The sequence below is a fragment of the Semicossyphus pulcher genome, unplaced genomic scaffold (assembly GCF_022749685.1).
Source record: "Semicossyphus pulcher isolate SPU_LCO1_2020_fin unplaced genomic scaffold, fSemPul1.0.p SCAF_15, whole genome shotgun sequence".
Classification (NCBI taxonomy): Eukaryota; Metazoa; Chordata; class Actinopteri; order Labriformes; family Labridae; genus Semicossyphus; species Semicossyphus pulcher.
In genome coordinates this window covers 25,176,938-25,198,821 of record NW_027211659.1, presented here as the reverse complement: position 1 = coordinate 25,198,821, position 21,884 = coordinate 25,176,938, and the positions used below count along the sequence as shown (strand labels likewise).

The 21,884-nt window shown below is 40.8% G+C and overlaps 1 protein-coding gene across 1 annotated transcript; it reads right to left on the bottom strand.

Annotated features, from left to right (window-relative positions):
- Positions 1-2,359: 2,359 nt before the first annotated feature.
- Positions 2,360-21,706, bottom strand: wdr75 (WD repeat domain 75). Its single transcript, XM_069663332.1, has 21 exons — positions 21,621-21,706; positions 21,193-21,322; positions 20,122-20,187; positions 19,556-19,655; positions 18,729-18,853; positions 18,056-18,126; positions 17,178-17,294; positions 16,995-17,083; positions 16,684-16,842; positions 16,306-16,365; positions 15,828-15,943; positions 14,296-14,471; positions 13,952-14,109; positions 11,724-11,904; positions 8,269-8,363; positions 8,063-8,158; positions 6,349-6,518; positions 4,829-4,888; positions 4,252-4,392; positions 3,997-4,088; positions 2,360-2,908 (listed from the first exon to the last, which is right to left on the bottom strand). The coding sequence occupies exons 1-21, from the start codon at positions 21,704-21,706 to the stop codon at positions 2,686-2,688; spliced, it is 2,511 nt and encodes an 836-aa protein (XP_069519433.1). The 3' UTR covers positions 2,360-2,685.
- Between the last annotated feature and the right edge of the window lie 178 nt (positions 21,707-21,884).

The window sequence follows — 21,884 nt, the reverse complement described above, 5'->3', positions numbered from 1 at the left end:
TTTTAGGCATTAATTCAAACAATATGTCAAATATTGTTAATTTGGCCTCATTTATCAATACTATTAAGATGCCAGATGAGTGTCATGGTTGCCATGGCTTATACAATACTTTGAGCAATGTCATGTACATAGGTAACCTTCACTCACACACTGAATTACATCATACAGCACTGACCACGAAGAAAGGCTGCCAGTTTGGACTCTGGAAGACAGACTGATGTTGTGTAACAGGTGAGAAATCATCGAGCCTGACACCTTTAAGGAAGGTGTCCATCTTTTTATTAAAATTCAAAGCATAGAAAAATTGTCACCACACATACATGTGCGTTCAGACAGTGCCTTGAGAAAGGTTACATCCCATCCCTGGACTATTGAAACCTGATTAATTGTTTTTCTCATCCTGGTCAACAAGAGAAAAAACTTCATGTCCAAGTAAATAAAAATCACTTTTAAGATTTATCAACATTAATGACCGCAAACATTTGTAATACTGTTACATACAAATGTTTACACTGTTGCAGCGAGTTGTTTTAAGTCCTATGATGAACATGTGATGTGTTTATAACCAATTTAAGGCAGCTTTATGTGGAAGACCTGGATTTACTTTGTTCAATGTCCGTACAAAACTATACCATGAAGACCAGAGGCTCCCAACCAAGGGAACTTATACCTGGGGGCTGCCTTGAAAGCTGTGGAGCTAATTTAATTTAATTTTAAAAAATTAATGTTGCAAATTGCTGGAAAAAAAGAAATATATCCACATTTTGGACTAAAGGGAGAATCTACTAAAAAGGAGTGTAATTTTTTCCACCTAACAAAATTTCCCCACCAACTGAACTCCTCTCACAACCAGTGCTGCCAGATCAGATTGACAGCTTCCAGTTCAATTAAAACTGAAAACCAGCCAAATTCAATCAAAAACAGTCCGAATCCTAACCCACACAATATAAAACAGATCATAAGCATACAAGGCTTCATATCTGCATCACATAACCAAAGATAAAATTTCCAGTGCAGTTAGACAACCACACAAATTGCGAAATGCAATCAAAGCTCCTTCTAGGATATCAACTGTCCATGTGGTACAATTAAACATAAAGTATCTGTACAAAATCCTAACAAGATCGTCATCGTAAAAAAGGAACAAACTAACTTGACACAATCAAAGTTTTTGATCATAATATGACGGCTTGTTTGGTGTTCAGAACCGTGCCGAATGTTGACAGAAGCAGCCTGAAATTCATCTACCAGTCCAACAGTATTTTCCCCAGCCCAAGGTAATCAACACTGGCCCAACCTGGCAACACTGCTCACAACACCTTAAATGAATGTGCTGCAACTGAGAATGTGTGAAAACTGGTTAGAAGTCTTAGACAAAAGTTTAACGGATAGCTTAAAGTAATAAAATTCTGCCCCTCTAAGTGGTGATAGTACAAAAACTTATTTGACCAAATCGCTGGAAAACAGAGACGCAGCCTAAACTTAAAGTCTCTCATTGAGCTAATTAATCATAATTATAAAACTTTAAACCAAAGACTGTTTATCAGCAAAAACACATACACTGAAAGGATTTTAAAAAGGTAACAGGGACATGTTTTACTGCTAAAATAAGGATCACCAAGAGTTAATCTCTAGTTACAGATTCTACATAGTAGAATCTGTAGCCAGGGACGTGGATTTCCAGGAAAACAAATGTTCTGGTTTCTGTTTAGTCTGAGTAATACTGACCGATCATGTATCAGCAGGCTGTGGCGATTTAGCTTCTTATTAATCTCTATAAACAGTTCAGCTAATAATCTGTTCTAGGTCTAAAATTTAACTTGCGATGAATTCCCTTGCCGCCGTGTCACGAAAGCCGTTCAGCGTTTACATTTCCCGACTTCCCCGAATGCATCAGATCGATCCGACCTCCGTTCAACAAACGAGCATTTTAAAAGTTTTCTTCTCCTCTTGAGGACAGAGCTGACAAAGCTTGAATTTTTACTTCTTACAAATCTGCATCATGATGTTGAAATTCGGCAAAGGTAAGACTCGTTAATAACGAGTAAATAACAAGAAAGCGATTTATCTTTCTGTAACAATGCAGCACACGGAAAAGGAAGTCGATTATCGCTGACCGGTGTCCCCAGAGGTTATATCGTGTCAGACTACAGCCGATGGGATCAGAGATTGCCAAGAGTGGTAGTTTAACTAAAGACCTCTTGCATGCTTGTGCTTGATCTGTAAGTATACGGTTGATCTATGAAGGGTCAGAAGGAGAGAAAAGGGAAAATAAAGTTTATTAAAACAATTGTGGCTTGTTGCAAATTTGTTGATAGAGGCCCCAGAACTGCAAATGATATACAGGAAGAGAACTTGCTGCAGTGTGTGAGAGAGTTGTCTCCGAAAGATATTTATTTTTTCAACACAAAAACAACAAACATACAGCCAGAGCTATACAGAAAGGGCTTAAAAACAATGTAAATAGACCTGAAAGCAGTCCAGACTTCTTTAGATGACCTACGAGCCGCTCACATTGACTCAAATCTCTGATCGCTGCCTTCAAATATTCTGTTTGTATATGTTAACACTGATCATTTTCCCACTCCGATTTCAAACAATAAAACATAAAAAAATACATTGATGTGTAGAAAATGTTCTCCGTGCGCTGTATCTGTCAGAGTCTGTCTTTGTACAAGGTCACATTCAGGAGTCCAGCAGGCCTGCGAGCCAGCTGTGGTCCAGTTTCTTCACCCTCCTCAGCTCCCTAAGCTGAGCTTTAGTGAGAGCGGGGGCTGCACACTCTCCAGCCTCGCCTCCATCAGGCGTCTGCTGCGTCGGTCTAACGCTGCCGGATTCCATTTCCCCCTCTGAATCCTCTTCCTCTTTCTCGCTCTCCATTTCCTCCTCAGCCTGTTTATTTTCCTCTCTGGAACACAAATGGGAACAAAGACATGAGTCTGCATATTTTCAGAGAAAAAACTTACAGTTCACATATTTCCATGTTCCGTTTTAGCTCATTGTCTTGAGTTGCTGGTCCCTTGAGAGAGATATTTGTTGACTCACGCGGACTTTCTAGAACCACAAATATGAAGTGAGTGAAGGGTCAGAAACATATCAACATATTGAAGAGGGCACAGATGACTGTGACAGTGCTCTTTCTCTTCTCTTTATATAGCTACAATCTGCACAACCTAACCGTAAATGTTATGCACGTCAATAATCTATGATAATGGCTAAAACTATCGACATATTTTTAAAGCTAATTTGGCTAAATTAATAACCAGAACATACTGATCCAAAACCATTCTGAATTTAGAAAGATGAAATCAATCTAATATAACAATAATGCTTTTAATCTGTACAGCACTTGTTTTAAAGGTTGTTTAAAATGTGCTCTATAAATAAAGTTTGAGTTGAGTTGAATAATAAGTATTATATCTTTAGTTTTTCAGATATTCTGAGTGCATTTTGGATGATCTTCTGCAAAACAAACAGTTCCTATAATGCTATTTTTGCTCGACTTGGCAGGGTAACTCACGATACGTGGCCCCAATAACGATAATATCACGATACAGCGATTCTACGATAATTGATATATTGTTAGACAATCATAAGGACACATCACAATATTTAATTAACTGAAGAATATAAAATGCCCCTAAAAAGGTAAAGTGCAGGATGTATTCAATTTTCAGTCTGTAAATTAAATTAACTGTACTATAGAACAACTGTAAAAACTAATTAGGACTCTGGATTTGAAAGTGACTGATGCATCTCTTAAGTTCTTTTCACCGTTATCTGACATTATCCCGCTGTCTTCTTTTGTCTTGCTGTCAACTTCTTCTTCGGCCAATTCATTTCTGTTCACGTTACCCTAACTCTTATCATAGGAGCCACCGCAAGGTGTCATGAAGCAGAGACGTGCTCAGTCAGAAACTCGTTTTATTTGTAAATGAAAATATCACTGTTTTGTCCCACCCCTACTTTTCGGACAAGCCTTGGTGGACCACTGACCTGGTGTCTGTCACAGAGATGAGCAGAGACTTGACAAACATGGAGCAGAGGAACGAGGTGGAGGGTAAGACGTGGGCCGGCGTCTGCAGAAGCTGTCAGAAAAAGAAAGAAACAAGACTTAACGCACAATAAACTGAGAGGGAAGTTTGTGCAGTCATTTGTCATTCACTAATATATAACGTATATGTTATTGCTTTGAACTTCAGAGGCCGTTACACAAGCTTATATACATATAGCACTGAGTGGACTACGAACCTCTTTGATAGCGACCGAGCCCTGTGGCAGAGCGGTCCTCTCTGCAGACAGGCTGCTCAGCGTGTCCTGATTTTCCTGCTGCCTGTGTTTCCCCAGCAAGAGGTAGAACGGTGTCATGGCCACGCTGTCATCGATCACAAGCTTAATGGGGGAAAAAACAACAGAGGTCAGAGTTCAAATCTCAGAATCAATGTTTTTATTTGTAGAGGATCAGAAACAGAATGCTATTGTGCTATTCATGTTGGATCCACTGAAGGCTAATTTATACGACAGCTATGCTAACCTCTCGCTAGTTTCTGTAACTTAAGCGGAGTACCATGACCCAGCTCTTCAATATTATCAGAAGTTCATACCACAAGAAGTGAAAACTGACAATGTCATCTTCATAGTTTCCACTTTATTTGTTTTGTTTTGTTCCCACTGATCAGTTGATTCTTTCTCATGATCACTTCCTCATGCCGTTGACCCCCCAGAGAAAAGCTGCTCGAACACGCTCGAGATGCAACATCCTGAAGTCTTGAGCGGCAGGCGGATTATGAAACACATGAGTTTTGGTTGGCGCTGAGGTGTGCTGTACCTGTTTGCTGGATGCCATCAGTCTGTCCTCCTCCGCCTTGGTGCTGAATGTCATGAGATCCTGCAGAGGAGAGACCACATCGTAACTAAAGTGACATGACAAAGGCATGACATAAAGACCATATAAAACCAAACTTGAAGCAAATTTCCGCCTTGAATTGAGTTTGAGCACAGGACCATTTCTATTTATTCGTGTTGTTTAATCAGAACTTGCCAATTTTGCAGCTTCGAGCTAATTTATTCTTTAAACTATTTTGAAAATATGTAGAAAAACCAAGTGCTGCCGTTTCCATGTTCATCACCCGGAGGTAGAAACAGATTACCGCAATTAGGCAAACAATTTTGCTGTGACAGGATGCTGAAATGTCATCATGATGCAGAAGTGACATGTATGCTCTGTCAGTTCTGTCTTGAAGAAAATACTTTTAAAATGCTTTTTTGAACAGAGTTTAGATCAACCATTTTTGATGCAAAGTCAGGACGTCAGGAGATCGAGCCAAACGGTCTTTAGCAACATGAAGTCAAGTGGATTTCTCCCTCGAGTTGCAAAAATTCAACACGCACGAATCAGCATGAGTCGTCTGACTTCATTCAGTTCAGCTGGAGCAAAATCACGTCTTACCATCATCTTTGTTTGTCACCTTACAGAGCGAATATTTAGATTATTTTTTTGCCGCAATCTCAGATCCCATCGGCTATAATCTGATGAGGATATAGCCTCTGGGGACAACAGTGAACATGCTGGGCGTGTAGCCAGCAGTTAGCATAAACAACTTCCAGTCCAGACTTCCTTTTCCGTGTGCTGCATTTTTTACAGAAAAAGAAACCGTTTTTCTTGTGATTGACTTTAGTTAACGGCTCTTAAGTTTGCTGAAATTTCAACATCATGATGCCAAAAGTCAAAATGAAGCTTCGTCAGGTCTGTCCTCGAGAGGAGAAGAAAACTACTTTTAAAATACTCGTTTGTTGAACAGAGGTTGGATTGATCATTTCTGATGCATTCGAGGAAGTCTGGAAATCTGAAAGCTGAACAGTTTTCGTGACACAGCGTCAAGGGAATTTATCTCAAGTATAATTTAACATCTAGAACAGACGGTTAGCTGAACTTGTGCTGATTTCTGTTTATAGGGATAATAAGAATCTAAATCGTCGATAGCCGCTGATGGGAGCTGAGATGTGGCAGAGATGGGAGCTTGGACTGCAAGCGTACTACAAATGTAAACCAGAACACATCCATAAAATCCACGCCCCTGCCTGTTCCACATTTCTATGTCGAATTGTTATGTAGTTCCTGCATAACTTATGCTGTCCTCCTCACTATATATATAAAAAAGGGTCAGCTGTTTTTACAGTACTCGGACTAATGTTCAGCCTGCCTAGAATTTAAAGTTCCTGTAGTTTTGGAGAGTACTACTGCATCTTCTCTCAACAAAAAATATAGTATATTATAGGACAGCAGCATTCTAATTTTATTGTCAATCAGAAAATGTCTCTGAATTGTTTTCTGGTGATGGTATTTACCATATACTGAGTGAGGAAGTACAGCTGGGATCTGTTGAGCCACTGGCTGCTCTCCTCACAGCTCTCCAGCATCTCCTCCCTCGGGGCAAAGACAGCACGAGTCACCTTCCCCGAGCACACGGCCTTATGGGAAAACAGGGGCCGAGGCTCGCTGGGCTTAAACACAAACACTGAAAATAGAAGAAGGAAAAACAGCAAAAATGACTGATATGGTAACATTGATTTCTGTACTTTATTAAAGCCCCCCTCCAGTGAACATCAAGTGTTTAACCTTGTAAACATCTCCATGTGGTGTTCTTCATGTGCTACAAGACATATCAGGGACAACATGAGCAGTCACCTCCATGGCTGGGCCTGTCTGCTTTTAAACTGCAGTGTACCAAGGACAGGCTGAACAACACCTTTTCAGATTGGCAGGTTTGAGACGTCACAAACCCAAGGAGCCAATCCTGTTAATGGACGGGGTGACTCTTAGCATATCATTATGTGCAACCTATGGCAACCACTATATAATTTTTTAGCAACCACTGATTTTTGCGAATTCACTACAGCCTGCTAACGTTAACGTTACTACTACTAATTACTAAATTTCAAGGTAGCTAAGTTTCAACAAGTTGCCACTAAACGACGGCAGAGACGTGCATGTTTTTGTGACTGAGGGAGCAGTTGGAAATGTGCTTTGTGGGCGGGGCCTATGCAGATTCAGGAGTTTTTAATGAGGGAGAAGGAGGAGATGCCTTGGGAGGATTTTTACAAGGTAATTAAACATTTAGCAGAAAAAACATATCAGACACAATTTATTATTATAGAGTAGTTTATGTCTTAAAACATGACTGGAGCTGCTCTTTAAAGAACTGATGGACACAAAGGAAGAAAAAAAAAAAAAAAGAGTGAAAGCCTGGGAACAGGAATAGAGGTGAATCTGTAAGAGGTGTAGCAATCCTCTACTCCAAATACGGTCAGTTCTGGTTTTTAACAAAAGGCCAAATGACAAACCTGAGGCCTCAAAAACTGTAGTCCACAAACCAACGGCTGTTCTTTATTTTAATCAACAGTTTATCAAAGTTTCCACTTTCACTACTTATTATTTCCTTATTTGATTTTACGCTTTGATTGTGTCAAGTTAGTTTGTTTCCTTGTTACAATGACGATCTCGTTAGGATTTCTACACATACTTCATGTTTAATTGTACCACACGGACAGTTGATATCCTAGAAGGAGCTTTGATTGTCTTTTGGACAGGAAATCCTTTTTTATACATTGTCCAGCATTGAGTTTGTCACTACATAGTTTTTAAAAACAAGTTGCTGATAAATGTTATCATAAGGCGTACTTTTATTATCAGTTATTATCGTATTGGCAGCGTCACTATGAATCTGTATTATCTGTTGCTATGTGCTGCTGTGTGTACGTCCCTCAATCTGTCTCAATCCTACTCTCTCTCTTTGTCGCTCTCTCTCTATCCCACTTTCTCGGCCCCTCCGGTCGAGGCAGACGGCTGTTCACCGATGACTCTGGGTCTGCTCAAAGTGTCTGTCTGTTAAAGGAAGTTTTTCTGGCCACTGCTGCGAAGAACTCACTCATAGCTGATTAAGGTTGGGTGTCTCTAAATAATACAAGAAAGAGTTGGTCTATCCTTGCTCTTTAAGTGTCTTGAGATAACTTTGTGATATAAATAAAAATTGATTGATTAAAACAATACTTGAAAGCTTACAGTCTGTGCATCCAGCCTGGCAGCAGAAGGCAGCCATGTTCTCAGAGAGGGGGTCAGCCAGCAGCAGGCTGACGTCCATGGAGGTGCTCCACTCCACTGCAAGAGGGACAGAAAAGTCTATTTATGTGTACAAATAAAATTAATTTCAACAAATGCACGCAGCAGCAAACTTCAGCTTCTGACATGCACAGCACGAGCAGCCTTACGAGAGCAGGTGAGGAGGTTCCAGCAGCAGAGCAGGTTGTTGGCCGTGGTTCCCAGCAGATACTTGGAGCAGCTTAGTCGCCCAAAACAAAGATTCCTGGTGGAGAAAAAAAAATCTCTTGTTTTCCTGCGACTTTAAAGAATCCCAAGCCCACCGCCCCTCACCCAAGCAGCTCGTCACACCACACATATTTCACAGGATTAGCTTTTGAGGAGTTTTCCGCTTTGGGGGCTTCAAATGGGAACACGCAAGCAGGGTCTGAACACCCACCAAGAAGCATACACCCGGAAAATTTGTGTCTGGCCGATAAATCAATTGCAGACCACCTTTTCAGACTTAAAAAAGCTGCCAATGCAGGTGACTGTTTGGCCCACATGCAGAGGAGTTGATAACATGGACAACAGTTACAAATTCCTCCAGTTGCATGTAAAGCGTCTGGGGCTCTTGAGGCCGTAGGTCGAGCAGTTGACCTGGCTCTACACATCCATAGGTGGTAGTTATGTAAGGGGCACCAGGCAGCTGTCACAACAGCAAAACCATTAAAGCCTTACAGTTTCCCCACTTTAAGCTTTGAAGTCTTATTAAGCACAAATTCCCTTTTAGCTCCCAAATTACACAGGAAACGTCTGCTCACTTGAAGAGGCTGTCTGAGTATTGCTGGGTTTTTGGAGCAGGGCAGCTCATCGGTTGTTCATTATTAGTTCAGACAACTACATAAATGTCTGACTCTAACAAAGGCCCCTTTTTAGTCTGGCCGACTGTGATGCCTTTAAACTTCGGAGCTTGGCATAGAAATGGCCCATTAGTGCCCACACTGGTGTTTTTCCTTATTGTGGTTATTAGTGCTGGACTATTTTCAAATGCGACATATCCCAAGACATCTGATTAATTCCCCACTAATCTCTATTTACAGATTCTACATAGAAATGAAGAATCTGTAGGCAGGGAAGGGGATTTTAGGGACGGCAAGTGTTGTGGTTTCTGTCTGTAGTACACTTGTAGTCAGAGTAATATTGACCAATCACGTATCAGCAGACTGCGGTGTATGCAGGAAAAACAGTCCGTGTGGAGAGCAAAAGCAGGCGGGACACAATCCGCCGTCATGACTTCCCGGCTCCCATCAGCGCCTGACAACGATTTAGCTTCTTATTAATCTCTATAAACAGACATCTGCAGCAAGTCCAGCTAACCATCTGCTCCAGATCAAAACATTCAACCTGAGATGAATTCTCTTGACGCTGTGTCACAGTGTCATAGATTTCCCGACTTCCTCAAATGCATCAGAAATGATCGCTCTGACCTCTGTTCAACAAACGAGCATTTTAAAAGTAGTTTTCTTTTCACTAATCTGCATCATGATGTTGAAATTTCAGCAAAGGCAAGACCTGTTAATGAAAGTCAATCACAAGAAAAACGGTTTCTTTTTCTGTAACAATGCAGCACGCGGAAGGAAGTCTTGGCTGGGAGTCATTTACTGCTGGCTACACGCCCGGCATGTTCACCGTTGTCCCCAGAGACTCTCTCATTGTCAGACTATAGCCGACGGGATCTGAGATTGATTCCCCACAAAAACATAATCATCAAAAACAAATCTGAATGTAGAAAGACAAAAACATGTTAACACTACAAAAGTTATTTGAACTCTGTACAGTTAGTGTTTGAGATACACTCATTCCTATGGGTGGAGTGCAAACACGTCTTGCTCTTTTCATCTGCAGTAGAAATACATGCCTACATCGTTATTTTTGTGATGTCATTTTTTTAACGCATCTTAAAATGCTTCATATCCCTTAAATCCATACAACCTAAAGGTTACATATAATTTACAAGTTATGCTCTAGCTATGATGTGTCATTTACAACTATGTCCTCCAGAAAGATCACAGCCGCCCCCACATTTCAAACTGTAACATAACGTGATGACGTCATAAACGACGTGCAACACGAGGACACGAAAGACAGAAGCCTGAGACTTCTGTTGCAAAAACATGAAGGCTCCAGCTATTTTATTCTAGATTAATTCAAACAGGGTAATTAGAGATGTCGTGTTACCACTATTTCCTTCCCGATACTGATTGTGATACCTGAACTGTTACCCTAATACTGTGTACCAATTGGATTACAGTGCGAAGAGCAGCTGTAGGCCTATAAAACTAAACCATGCACGTTGTCACCACATTTATACTGCACATAAAATAATGCAAAGACATCTTAAACAAACTTGCAAAATGAGAATGCAAAAGATGAGATGAAAAAGAAAGAGGGCTACAACAGTTTTAATTTAAGTTCAGTTTAAACTGGGTTGTGTAAACAGCGACCGCAGGAGGTCTGGTTTCATGGGGTTAAAGTTATTTAAATGCATATCTCAGCAGGTTCCCTCACTTTAAAGATAAAGTGCAAGTCATCTCTCTATGTTTTTTTGTTTTTTTTTAAAAGATTAAAGCTGACTCAGTGTTCTGGGCTTTCAGAAAAGTGGTACAGAAACTAACAACAGTAGTTTCATGTCCTCAGTGACCCTGGGGCCCCTTCAGCAGAAAGAGGGGACCTCAGCCAATATTTCAGAGACTCCAGCAAAGTTGCGAAACTGCAGGCCGTCCCCGAGTTCAGCTGGCTGACAAGCAGCACTTCATTTTCTCGGGCTGTTACGCCTCCTGTCTGTTGTGAGAAACAGCGCTGTGCAGCTCTGCCAGAGCAGTGAAAAGTAGGTGATTTAACCGTTTGAGGACGTCCACTGCTGACGAGTCTCGACAGCAACAGATGGTTGCTTAGTGAAACTGTGTGTGTGTACGGCACTATACTTTCAGCAACTGTTCACTGTTACTTGCAGGTCCTTTTTTTAATGAGTCCCAGTGTTCCCAGTCTGTACTAACTGGGGCTGGACTAAATTAAAGCCTGGTTACAGAGTTTCTTTGAACTGTAAAACTTTTAGAGACTGACTTTCTTTACGCCTCTTACAGGTGCAGATTGAGCAGAAGTCAATGGGCTTCAGTCCGAGAACGACAGGAAAGTTAGAAAGTATGACACGAAGAATAACATCGGTCTTATCTTCTTGTACTGTCAAGTGTTTTCCTGTTCAACTACAGTGTTTATACAGTCTGTAAGGCCTTGATGATGTGATTTCAGTCTGTGCTTTTGTCATAACGGTTTGTAGTGACCTTGCAACACTAGCTGTTTGTTCACCAAGTCAAACTCAGTGGCTTTGTTTGTATTTAATTTTAAGTCCTAGTCCTAAAAAAATGTGTCAAAATGTTGCTAAACTTGCTCTCTAAAATGTTATCTTAGTGACTGCTCTTCCTATCCAGCTATTTGTGGTAAGATTGAAGAACCTGTCCAGCAGAAAAAGATCATTTCTACACCTGAAAATGCTGCAAACATCAGTTCAGCACTAAAAGTACTGAGGTTCAAAACCATGCCTGGTGAAAGTTTGGCTTATTTTCGTGCATGTTTCTGCTCTCACCTGATGGCTCCTGGAGGTTGAGACAGAGTTGTGAGGAGCTCCCAGGAGGCCGGGCTCCACACGGTCACCACCTCCTGAAAGCTGACGGCCAGCAGAGAGCCGTCGGCTGAGAAACAGCAGCACTCGGGCACCAGGCTGTGATAGGTCCCGACAAAATCACACGACCAGGACGGCCCTTCATCTGCCGGCACGTTCAGGAGAAAAGAGAGAGGCAGACACAGGGAGATGGATTAGTGAGAAATACAGACGAACTAAGCTCAGAGCTCATGTTGAATCTGAATTGTTGTGAAGTAAAAATGGTAGCGGCTGGCACCACTGAAGTGACTCCTACTGAAGTCTCCCTGGTCAAAAATGTGCAAATGCATGATTGTGCAAAAGTTTTTGCATCAAAGCACCATCTGCATGGCTCTGATGGTGGGACAGACATTATTTAATGGAGTTTAAACGCTTTAAGACGATTAAACTAAAATGTTACACAACTTGCAACAGCCAGTCAGTCTGCAGTTTTTAGCCTGCACATCAAAGTACACACATTTCTTTCTGCAAAGCCTTGTTTGAGCTAAAAAGTGAAAAAGTTGACCTCCTCTGAAAAAGGGGGAAAAAATGAGTGAAACTTGGGCTCATGAAATCGACAGTGAAAGTCTAATTGTGTTATCCTCTAAAGATGAGGAAAAAAGCAACACAACGTCAAATATACAGACGCGGTTTGAATATTTCTGAGGTGATGAAGCTCAGATTAACGATCTATGTGGTTTCCAACCAAAACCAAGACCCTGGAAAGGATCTGAAAAGCCTCCATCACAGCGAACAGTTTTCTACAAGCGCCAGTTTTCGGTCAGATTGTTGGATATTTTAAAATTCCAGTGGATAACTTTCTTACTGTGCAAGTCACTATCACATTTTAGGTATGGGTTACTTTAACAAGGCTATATCTTTTAACTGAATGAAGGAGTTTAGTCAGAGATCTTAAGTAACTGGAAATACAAGCTGCCTTGGCTCTTGGCTCACAGCCCGCAGAGCCCCCGTGAAAGAGCATGGGAGAAACACATAAGACTGCCTTTATAGTGTTTGATTTGGAGAGGAGGAGATCTTGTTTTTAGGCTCGGAAAAAAAGTATCCTAACCTGGAAAACTAATAAGCACATAGAAAGAAGCTGAGCTAATGTTAGGGCAGGATATTCCCCAAACTTGTAGCATTATTTTAGCATGCTTTTTGCTAAAAGACACCCGGCTCTACTTGTGATTGATAGAAATGAAAAATGTTTTTTATTTTTATAATTCTATGGAAGCGTGTTGCATTCATCTGAGGGAAAAAAAAAACATTGGGCCCTGTTTTTCTGAATTAACGAGGTAGCAGATCAGAAAGGGCTTTCTGTCCGAACAACCGTAAAGTCCTGAGGTGCCTGCGTGTCGACAAACAGCAATACCATCTATATTACTTAAAGACACGAGCATCTGCCAGTGTCTCAACCCCAAACCAAAAAAAGACAGGATTAAACTCAACAGGTGAGACATGCTTGCATCTGTAAAATCGATCTTGAGTGTAAATGAGAGGTGATCGCAGGATTTTGAGGTATCACATTAATTTGGAAAAAAAAGCAGATTTTTTATTTTCTTGTAATTTTGAGATAACGAAATTTCTTCTTCTCAAGTGAATGCAATCGATTCCATACAAATCTGCAGCTACAGCCTGTATTTTGCTGTTTGGTTTTGGTGCATTTTTCCAACATCAAGCTGGACGTAGGGAAAGTACCAGAAATTTTGAGGTAAATAATAATAATGATAATGATAAAAAAAAAAACAACTCAGATTTATAAAACACCTTTCAAAAAAACCCACGGTCACTTTACATGGGAGTTCAAACTAACGAAAACAAATAAACACAAGTACAAGGAAAGACGACAAAGTGAGCTGGGTAACGGGTGTTATTGATCGTAGATCTTGTTGAAAATGAGCAGTTTTTTTTAAATTACAAATAGAACATGTGAACTACTTAAATCCTATACATGAGAACAAATCAGACATAGTAATGCAGTTTCTTAAGTGAGCATTAACTCTTACATTACACATAGCTTTTGCAGAAGCACAACATGGGGCAGGGAAGCCAACGCTTACAACAACCGAGAAGGACTTAAAAGAGGGCACTAAATATTAGCACACTCGTACAAACCTCAGCCAAACTCTGCCTTTTGGTTGAATGGTTAGAAACGGAGCTGGACTGCAGCTTACCTTCTGTGTGGGCTGGTGCGGCCAGTTTCCAGGCTTTGAAGTGTCCATCTTTGCTGGTGGAGACCAGCATGGTGGTCTGGCTGTCGGCGGCGTGGCAGAAGCACATGTCTGTAATCCGGTCCTCGTGGGGGGCCGAGATGGTCGTGTTCAGCACAAAACTGCAGGTGATACAGTAAGCATGTCAGTGAGAACCAGCAGGAAACTAGAAACTATTATAACTAAACTATCGCTATTCCACAAAGTGAAGCACAACAGGACAGGACAGCGGAGGGGTTTGTATACAAAATGATGAAAGATTTTATTCGTGTTGCAGACAGACTGGAACATCACACAGACGTCTGTACCTCTGTGTTTGTTCATCATATGCCCACAGCTTCAAGTTGAGCTCCAGCTCAGCCACTTTCTGTTTTCTTTCTTCCACGGTTGCCAGCCAGCTGCCGGAGGAATTGAAGGCCGCCTTGACCACCTCAAACTGCTCCAGACCCGACTCGTGAATGTACTCCTGCTGCACGATGTCCAGCTGCAGGAAACACAGAAGACATAATATTAAGACTTTTTCGAACCCAGGTGAAAGTATTTTAAAGGGTAATGTCAGCATTTTTAAACTATTGTTACATACTTTCGGGTCTAAATGATTAATTGCCACATACATTTTGGAATTGGTCCAGTAAGCAGGAATGTGATGGGCTCTAATGGCTGAAACATAATCCTTGCGGGGAAAGCACTGTCTAGTATTTTTTATATTAACATGGTACAGAAAGTCTTCATTGGATGGGAACGTGTGGTGGCCGTCATGCAGGTACATCTCTGCCTTCACTGTCCAGAATACCTATTGTATTTACTCATCTATGAGCGGATGAACCACTCAAGTTTATGCTTTGTCTTAAGTAGGATCTCCTGATCTCTTATGCCTTATCATAATTTGATATGTATTGTTTTGTTTTATCTTGTTTATTTTGTTTTATTTTTTGTTTTTTGTCTACTTACTGTTCATTTCTGTATTTATGGATCCCCATGAATTTCCAACAACTTACCATTTAAAATACTAAGTCACATGATGGAGGAAGCAGTAAACCAGCAACTCCCGTGTTCTGTGAGGTTGAACTACTGTTGGAGTCTGGGGGCATTGAAGAAACGATGTTACAGCTTTTTCTAACTGTGAAAAGGCATTTTAATCCTAAACCAATCTCGGATCTATCGGTTACAGTCTGACGACGATATAGCATCTCGGGACAACGGTGAACATGTCGGGCGTGTAGCCAGCGGTTAGCAATAAACGACTTCCAGAAAAACAAACCGTTTTTCTGGCGATTGACTTACATTAACGGGTCTTGCCTTTGCCAAAATTTTAACATCATGATGCAGATTTGTAAAAGTAAAAATGAAGCTTTGTCAGGTCTGTCCTCGCGAGGAGAAGAAAACTACTTTAAAACGCTTGTTTGTTGAACAGAGGTCGGATCGATCTGATGCATTCGAGGAAGTCAGGAAATCTGAACGCTGAACGACTTTTGTGACAACGTGTCAAGGGAATTCATCTCAAGCTGAATTGCTACAGATTAATCCTAAACTAAAAAAGTTTCTCTCTCTAAATCCTTTACACAAAGCAATTACAGCCCGTTTTGTGGTGGCTGGTTTAAGGAATCTACTGCAGCAATTCAAAAACTTTCTGTTCCCGTCATTAAGATCCTGAAATGTGTAAAATAGGTCCAAGGTTTAAAAATATTAGAGTTCCCTTTAAGTGAGACTGTTTGTAGATTGTTTTGTCCAACTACCAATAACCATATCTAACCTATTTCAGGAACTGGAAAAGCACTTCATTCAAAAGAAATAAGCACATGCACAACCTTCCTTAGTCTGACTGAAGCAGGGTGCTTACATTGTACAGCAGCTTGTCTCTTTGGAGGGAGTAAAACTGCAGGTGACCTGGTTTCCCGTTCAGCACCAGAGATCTGCTGCGAGGGTCCATCATCAAGTCTGTTCTCAAACTTTCTCCTGCACCAGGACAAAAATTTTTACAGACATATTGTTGCGTCACATGAAGAAAATAAAGGCTTTGTTTCAGGAAACAGAGAGGTGCGATTGCTCATAAATGTGTGATTATTTTTACACGGTACAGTTTTTAATTCTACTTACAAATACAGAACAATGAAACCACTAATGAGAACTTGTTTTCCAATAACATAAAACACATGAGATAAGACAAGGCGAGGTATATCTGTTTAAGTTCATTCTGACACAGATAGTTTTCCAGGAACTGAGAAACTTATCTATGATCATATGTTCATCATTTATGAGCCCACACAGCATGTTTATGATCAATGTACGTGCTGTGCCAGCCCACAGTCTGTACTCACCTTTGACCAGACCCTGGATGACAGCTGACACTTTAACACAACTCTGGATGATGGTGATCTCTAAAACAAGACGAGACAGAAATCAGCTACCACAGCTTTACTTTCATATTGAAACTCTGACACAATTATATAAACCTGTAAACCCTCTAGTGAACTAGTCTAAAGTCAGACTGTCACAGATTAACACATGTGGTGCAGGCAGGCACTCTTCTGCACAGGTTTTGGACATGGCTTAATGTTTATTGGCAAACCATCTTTAAGACCTTTTTAAGATATTTGGGAAAACAGTTGAGCCGTCTCCATTTGTTGGAAACTCACAATACTTTCCCAAAATCTTGTTAGTCTTCGTAGTTTGTTATACAGCCTACAGCTTCTTACTGTTGTCACTGTGGGAGGTACAGAACAGCGCTCCATCAGGTGAGACGGCGATGTGTGTGATGGCGGCGCCCAGACGGGGCAGGAAGTCCCGCTGGCTCTCTTGGTTGTACCGCCACTGGACGAGCACCGACTCAATGCCTCCGCTCAACAGGTTGGTGCCTGATAAAGCAAACGAAGCAGAAATTGATACAGAGGCACGGACAGGACAAGGATGAGCGAATGTGGTCATTCTTGCACAAAATATCTTGATAAAGATGAAGAATCTTTTATAAACGTAAAGATGAACAGAGAAACAAAAGACATGCATCTACCTTCTGGGGTGAAGCACAGTGAGCTGACAGCACTGTGGTGCCAGTGCAGGGTGGAGTACGTGTACTCCTTCTTATGGTTGAAGTTTCTCCTGAAATGATGAAAAATAAAGTTTCTCAGCTACACCAGAGCGCCACATTCACCTTCTTTATAAACACTCCATGCCATGTTGTTCATACACTCACCACAAGCGAATCTTGCCGTCTTCATGTCCGGTTGCGATGCAGTCATCTTTGGGGTGACAGGCAACACACATGAACGTGTTCTTGCCCCCTTTTGTGTTGTCTTCTTTGAGGGAAAACCTACGAAGGCAGAAAGACTGTGTTACTGAGCATCCTCATGGCTTTGTAGGAAAATGTGGTTTCAACTACGTCAAATATAAAAACGTCACCCTCGATCTATTGTGTCTGAAGAAGCACTTTCTTTGAATTAAAAAAAATGAATTGATATTCATAAAATTTGGAGCGTTTCTCATATAATTCAGCCACCACATAATAATTAGACACTCTTGTTGATGACACAATATGCCTTGGAGCCATTCATTGTCTTTTCTGTGTATATTTTGTTGCCTACACCAGTTTGCCACAGGTGGCAGTGTAGGTCGGTGGTGGTAGAAGGAAACGGGGCAATGGCATGGGTGAGGGGAAGAGCACACGGTTTTACCGCTCCTCCTGCTCGTCACGCTCTTACAACCTCCATGATGGTATCCGACACATTGCACATAAGTTCAGTTTTATTGTTGAATAAATCTTATTGGGAACATCACCCAACAGTGATTACAGCTCAGACATTCCTTATTTCTGAGAAATCTTTTATGGAAGCGCGTCAAAACATCCCGCCCTGCTCTGGCCCGCACCCACAGAGTGAATAACAGGCCAGGAGAGTCACTACATGCTTAAATCTTCAAAGACAGAAGAAAACTAACTTAAAAAATGGAATATGGGCATAAATAAAACAGAATCTGGGAAAATGTAAAACTGATTTCAGTTTGAAGATGTCCGGGCCCTGAGTGAAGTGACTGTGTTTAGTATATTTTCCATCCTCATTCAAATCTGTCACTCACCTGTATGCCTTCTGCTTCTTGAAGAAGTAGACCTCCAGCAGCAAACCTTTAGCTGAAGCAATATACTCCCCCTGTGAAAAGGATCATATTTGGTTATTAACTCAAAGGTTTAATCCAAAAGGCAAATGAACGTGGTTGAAGAACAAAATCTTCATCTGAAGTCAATTTGATTGTGAATCATTTTACACTTCACGGGCGGCTGTGGCTCAGTGGTAGAGTCGGTCGTATCTCAATCAGAAGGTTGGTTTCGATCCCTGACTGCTACAGTCACATAGCATAGGTGGCATAGCAATCGGCTATGAGTGGGTATAGATCTGATTGGAGATTGGCACTTAGGCCTTTGCCATCAGTGTGTAAATGTGTGTGTGAATGAATGAATGTGACATGTAGGGTAAAAGCAGTTTGAGTGGTCGGAAGACTAGAAAAGCGCGATAACTACAGTCCATTTACCATTTACATGGGTTTTTGGAAACATTATTTGAATTGAGGTTAAAAAATCGCCTCCTTTATCATTTTATTTGGCATAGCAGAACCTGATAAAGCCAAAAGCTTTCATACAAATACTCCTGTGACACGTAATAAACCAAGGCGAATAAACCAATCGATGAATCTAGATGTAGGATTGTAACTGTTTCAGATGTTGTGTTGGTGACTGTAGTGGTGGTGTTCGTACCCCTCTGCCGAAGTCGATGGCCGCTGGGTTGGAGCTGACGTCGCTGAGCACAGCAGAAAGTTCTCGGGCCTCCACCAGCTGATCTCCACTCTGCGGCAGATGAACCGCAACCAGCTGGAACAACTCTGCACACACACACACTATCAAACATCAGCTTATCACACACTCTTACGCCCTGACCTTTTACCCAGATTCTACTTCACATATGTTTAAAGACATTTGGTGTGAACATGGCGACATCTAGTGGAAGTATCTGAACAAATACTGCAGCCAGTTGAAATACTGAAATGGTCTGAAAGTTACACATGGACTATACAAACTTTCACCAGGATTTCTGACATCATAAAAATGCTTCAGCCGCATAAAGACTCTACACAGAGGTGTTAGCTGATCTAAATACATCTTAGTCTGGCAAAATTCAGGAGAAATCTATTCTGAATTTTTCATTTATTGCCTCGAAAACACGGCTTTTCATTTCTAATTATAGGCGACTGTTAGCTTGATCTTTGCAACTAGCATGCCAACTAGCGCTTTGCAGTTTGTTTGGTACTATTTCAGCAGCCACTTTTGATTACACAGTACACGGGCCGTCTCTGTAAGGGTAAGCTGTAAGCTAAAATACAAACAGAGGGTTGACTGACTGAATGTGTGTCTATTTTGAGTCTTCTCAATGAATGAATCATATCGTACATTTTAAAGCGGCGGCCCTTGAAAATTGCGCACAGACATCTTCTGGCAGACCACATCCGGTGCGGCTAATACCTGCAGACATGACTTCAGAGTAAACCAAAAGCATGGACCACAATTAAAAAAGGTGTCAAACCAACCTGATCTTTTGTCACTTATGGTCGGGGTCACAATAAAGATGACTCCTTCATGGTTTGCAGATGCGAAGATGGAGTATACCGGATATCCAATGACATAAGTCTAAAAGAGATAACACAGCTGTCACACATCATCCTGAACATCAGAGAAAACACAACACAGACTCCGTCTTCACAACTGCTTTCTGAGCATTGAGTCAAATTAACGGCTGTATTATCATCTTATATACTGTGAAGCCAAGTGTATGAATTCCCCAAAACAATCAAATATGCTATATTTTTTAAAACGACGATTTTTAAGCAATTTTTGTGTAATCAAGTTCACTTCAGGCACATCTATCATTCATGCACGATCAAAATCTGTTTACAAAGATGCTAATTGGAACACATATGGCGTTTCCTTCATTATCTGCCCCATGCACGGTGAATAGAAGTAATGGAGACTTCAGCATGCTTGCTGAATAACTGCGTAACACCCAACACAAGCATACAAATAAGTGATTAAGTGGACAAAACGAGTGATGGTGCAAAATGGGAGTGAAAACAGAACAATAATAATCAAGCCGTACCTTGATAAGGATGCCATCTGTGAAGTCCCAAAGTCTAACAGTGCCATCTGCTGAGCACGAGTAGACCTACAACAAAACAGGGATGCATCATAACAATGTCATAATAGAATTACTTCTAAAAACACTACTTTCAAAAATACTTTAATGTTTTTAGAAACAGTTTACCCCAAACTCAAATCTTTTCTCTATTTGGATTTGCTATTCAGGCCTTGCTGATATTCAAACATATTGGCATTTATGATAATTTAGCAGATCCCCATACATACTTACAGGCACTTGATTTGAATTGCTCAAAGTGCCATAAACTAACATCTGAAAACCTTATCTACTACAAATCTGTCTGAATACAATGACAAAGTTACTAAGAAGTTCACAAACTTCATGTTTTTTGTATGGTTTGTCCCTTCAGTACCTCAAGCTATCAACAAAACTGAGGGTGAGAGAAAGGCTTTTTTTGGTTGCTGCTCCTAGTCTCTTATCCCACATTAAGTCCTGCTTCACCATTAATCAACCATTAAAAATGTAAAGACTCAATTTCATTAACTTGCTGTTAGCTCTGTCTGATACTGCCCCATGATTATTGGTAACTCCACTCTTACCTTACTGTGTTTAATTTGTATTGTGCACTGTTTGCTTCTTCTCTTTCGTATTTGCTGCGGTGTAACTGAAAAGTTCCCCGTTGTGGGATCAATCAAGGTTTACATTCTCTGATTGTATTTAATTCTCTTGTTGCTTTTAATTAACATAGTTTGGCTTTCACCAAATTAAATGTTCATTTATAGTGTTATATTATGCATAATTGCCTTCTTGTATTGAGCCAGTTGCAAATCTGCATCAATTGCGACACTTATATATTGTATTTTCCAGTCTGTAATAATGTTGATCTCTGAGTTCTTAATGTGCATTTTCATATTATAACAATATTAGACAAAGGTTACTATATTAAAGTCAGCAGTCTTTAGGTTGATTACTTTTTTGGTGAAACAAGTCTATCATACAACAGAAGCAAGAAGTTCGAAATAACAGTACTTGATAAGAGAAAGCTAAATCTGTGTGGTTAGATGACTGTACCTGCAGGTGGTTGGAGGGTTTCAGCAGCACACCTGTCACCAGGTCGGTGTGTCCCCGCAGGTCGTGGATACACTCCTCTGTGGAGGTGCTGAACACCTTTACACACTCTCCTGAAGCACACAGCAGGAACCTGTACCAACAAAAACCAGATCGTTTTGCAAAGGAAATCCCTGTTTACGGAACAAAATACTGCGGTGTTTTAATGTTATGTGTGCCAGTTAATTTTCCGTTAAAGAAAATTGACACAAAGATGAGACAAGCTGGTGGGAAGTCTTTGTAAACAGCAGCAGAAATACCAGCAGTCAGCTAGCAGCTAATGCTAACGGCTAGCACCGGCTCTAGCACTCTAGCTAATAACAAATATTAGACATCGCGAAAATCTCTCCTTGCAAACATTAAACATTATCGGACTGAAAACACACACTCACCTTGAATCATTGGTTATGACAGGCTCCCTGAAGTTTATTTTACTGCCACCTCGGTGAACCACGCGGATATCCCCGTGTTCAACCATGTTTTTACCGAGTTCAACTTTAACCCCTGACCCCGCCGACTCTTCTTCTACAGTTAGTTTGTTCATCGGTTTGTAAGCTGGATTCTGACGCTTTGTCGCCAACTGCTGGTCTGGAGTATATCCGTTACTGTAAAAATCATACAATAAAGCTAAAGATATTTAATTATCTCCATATCTG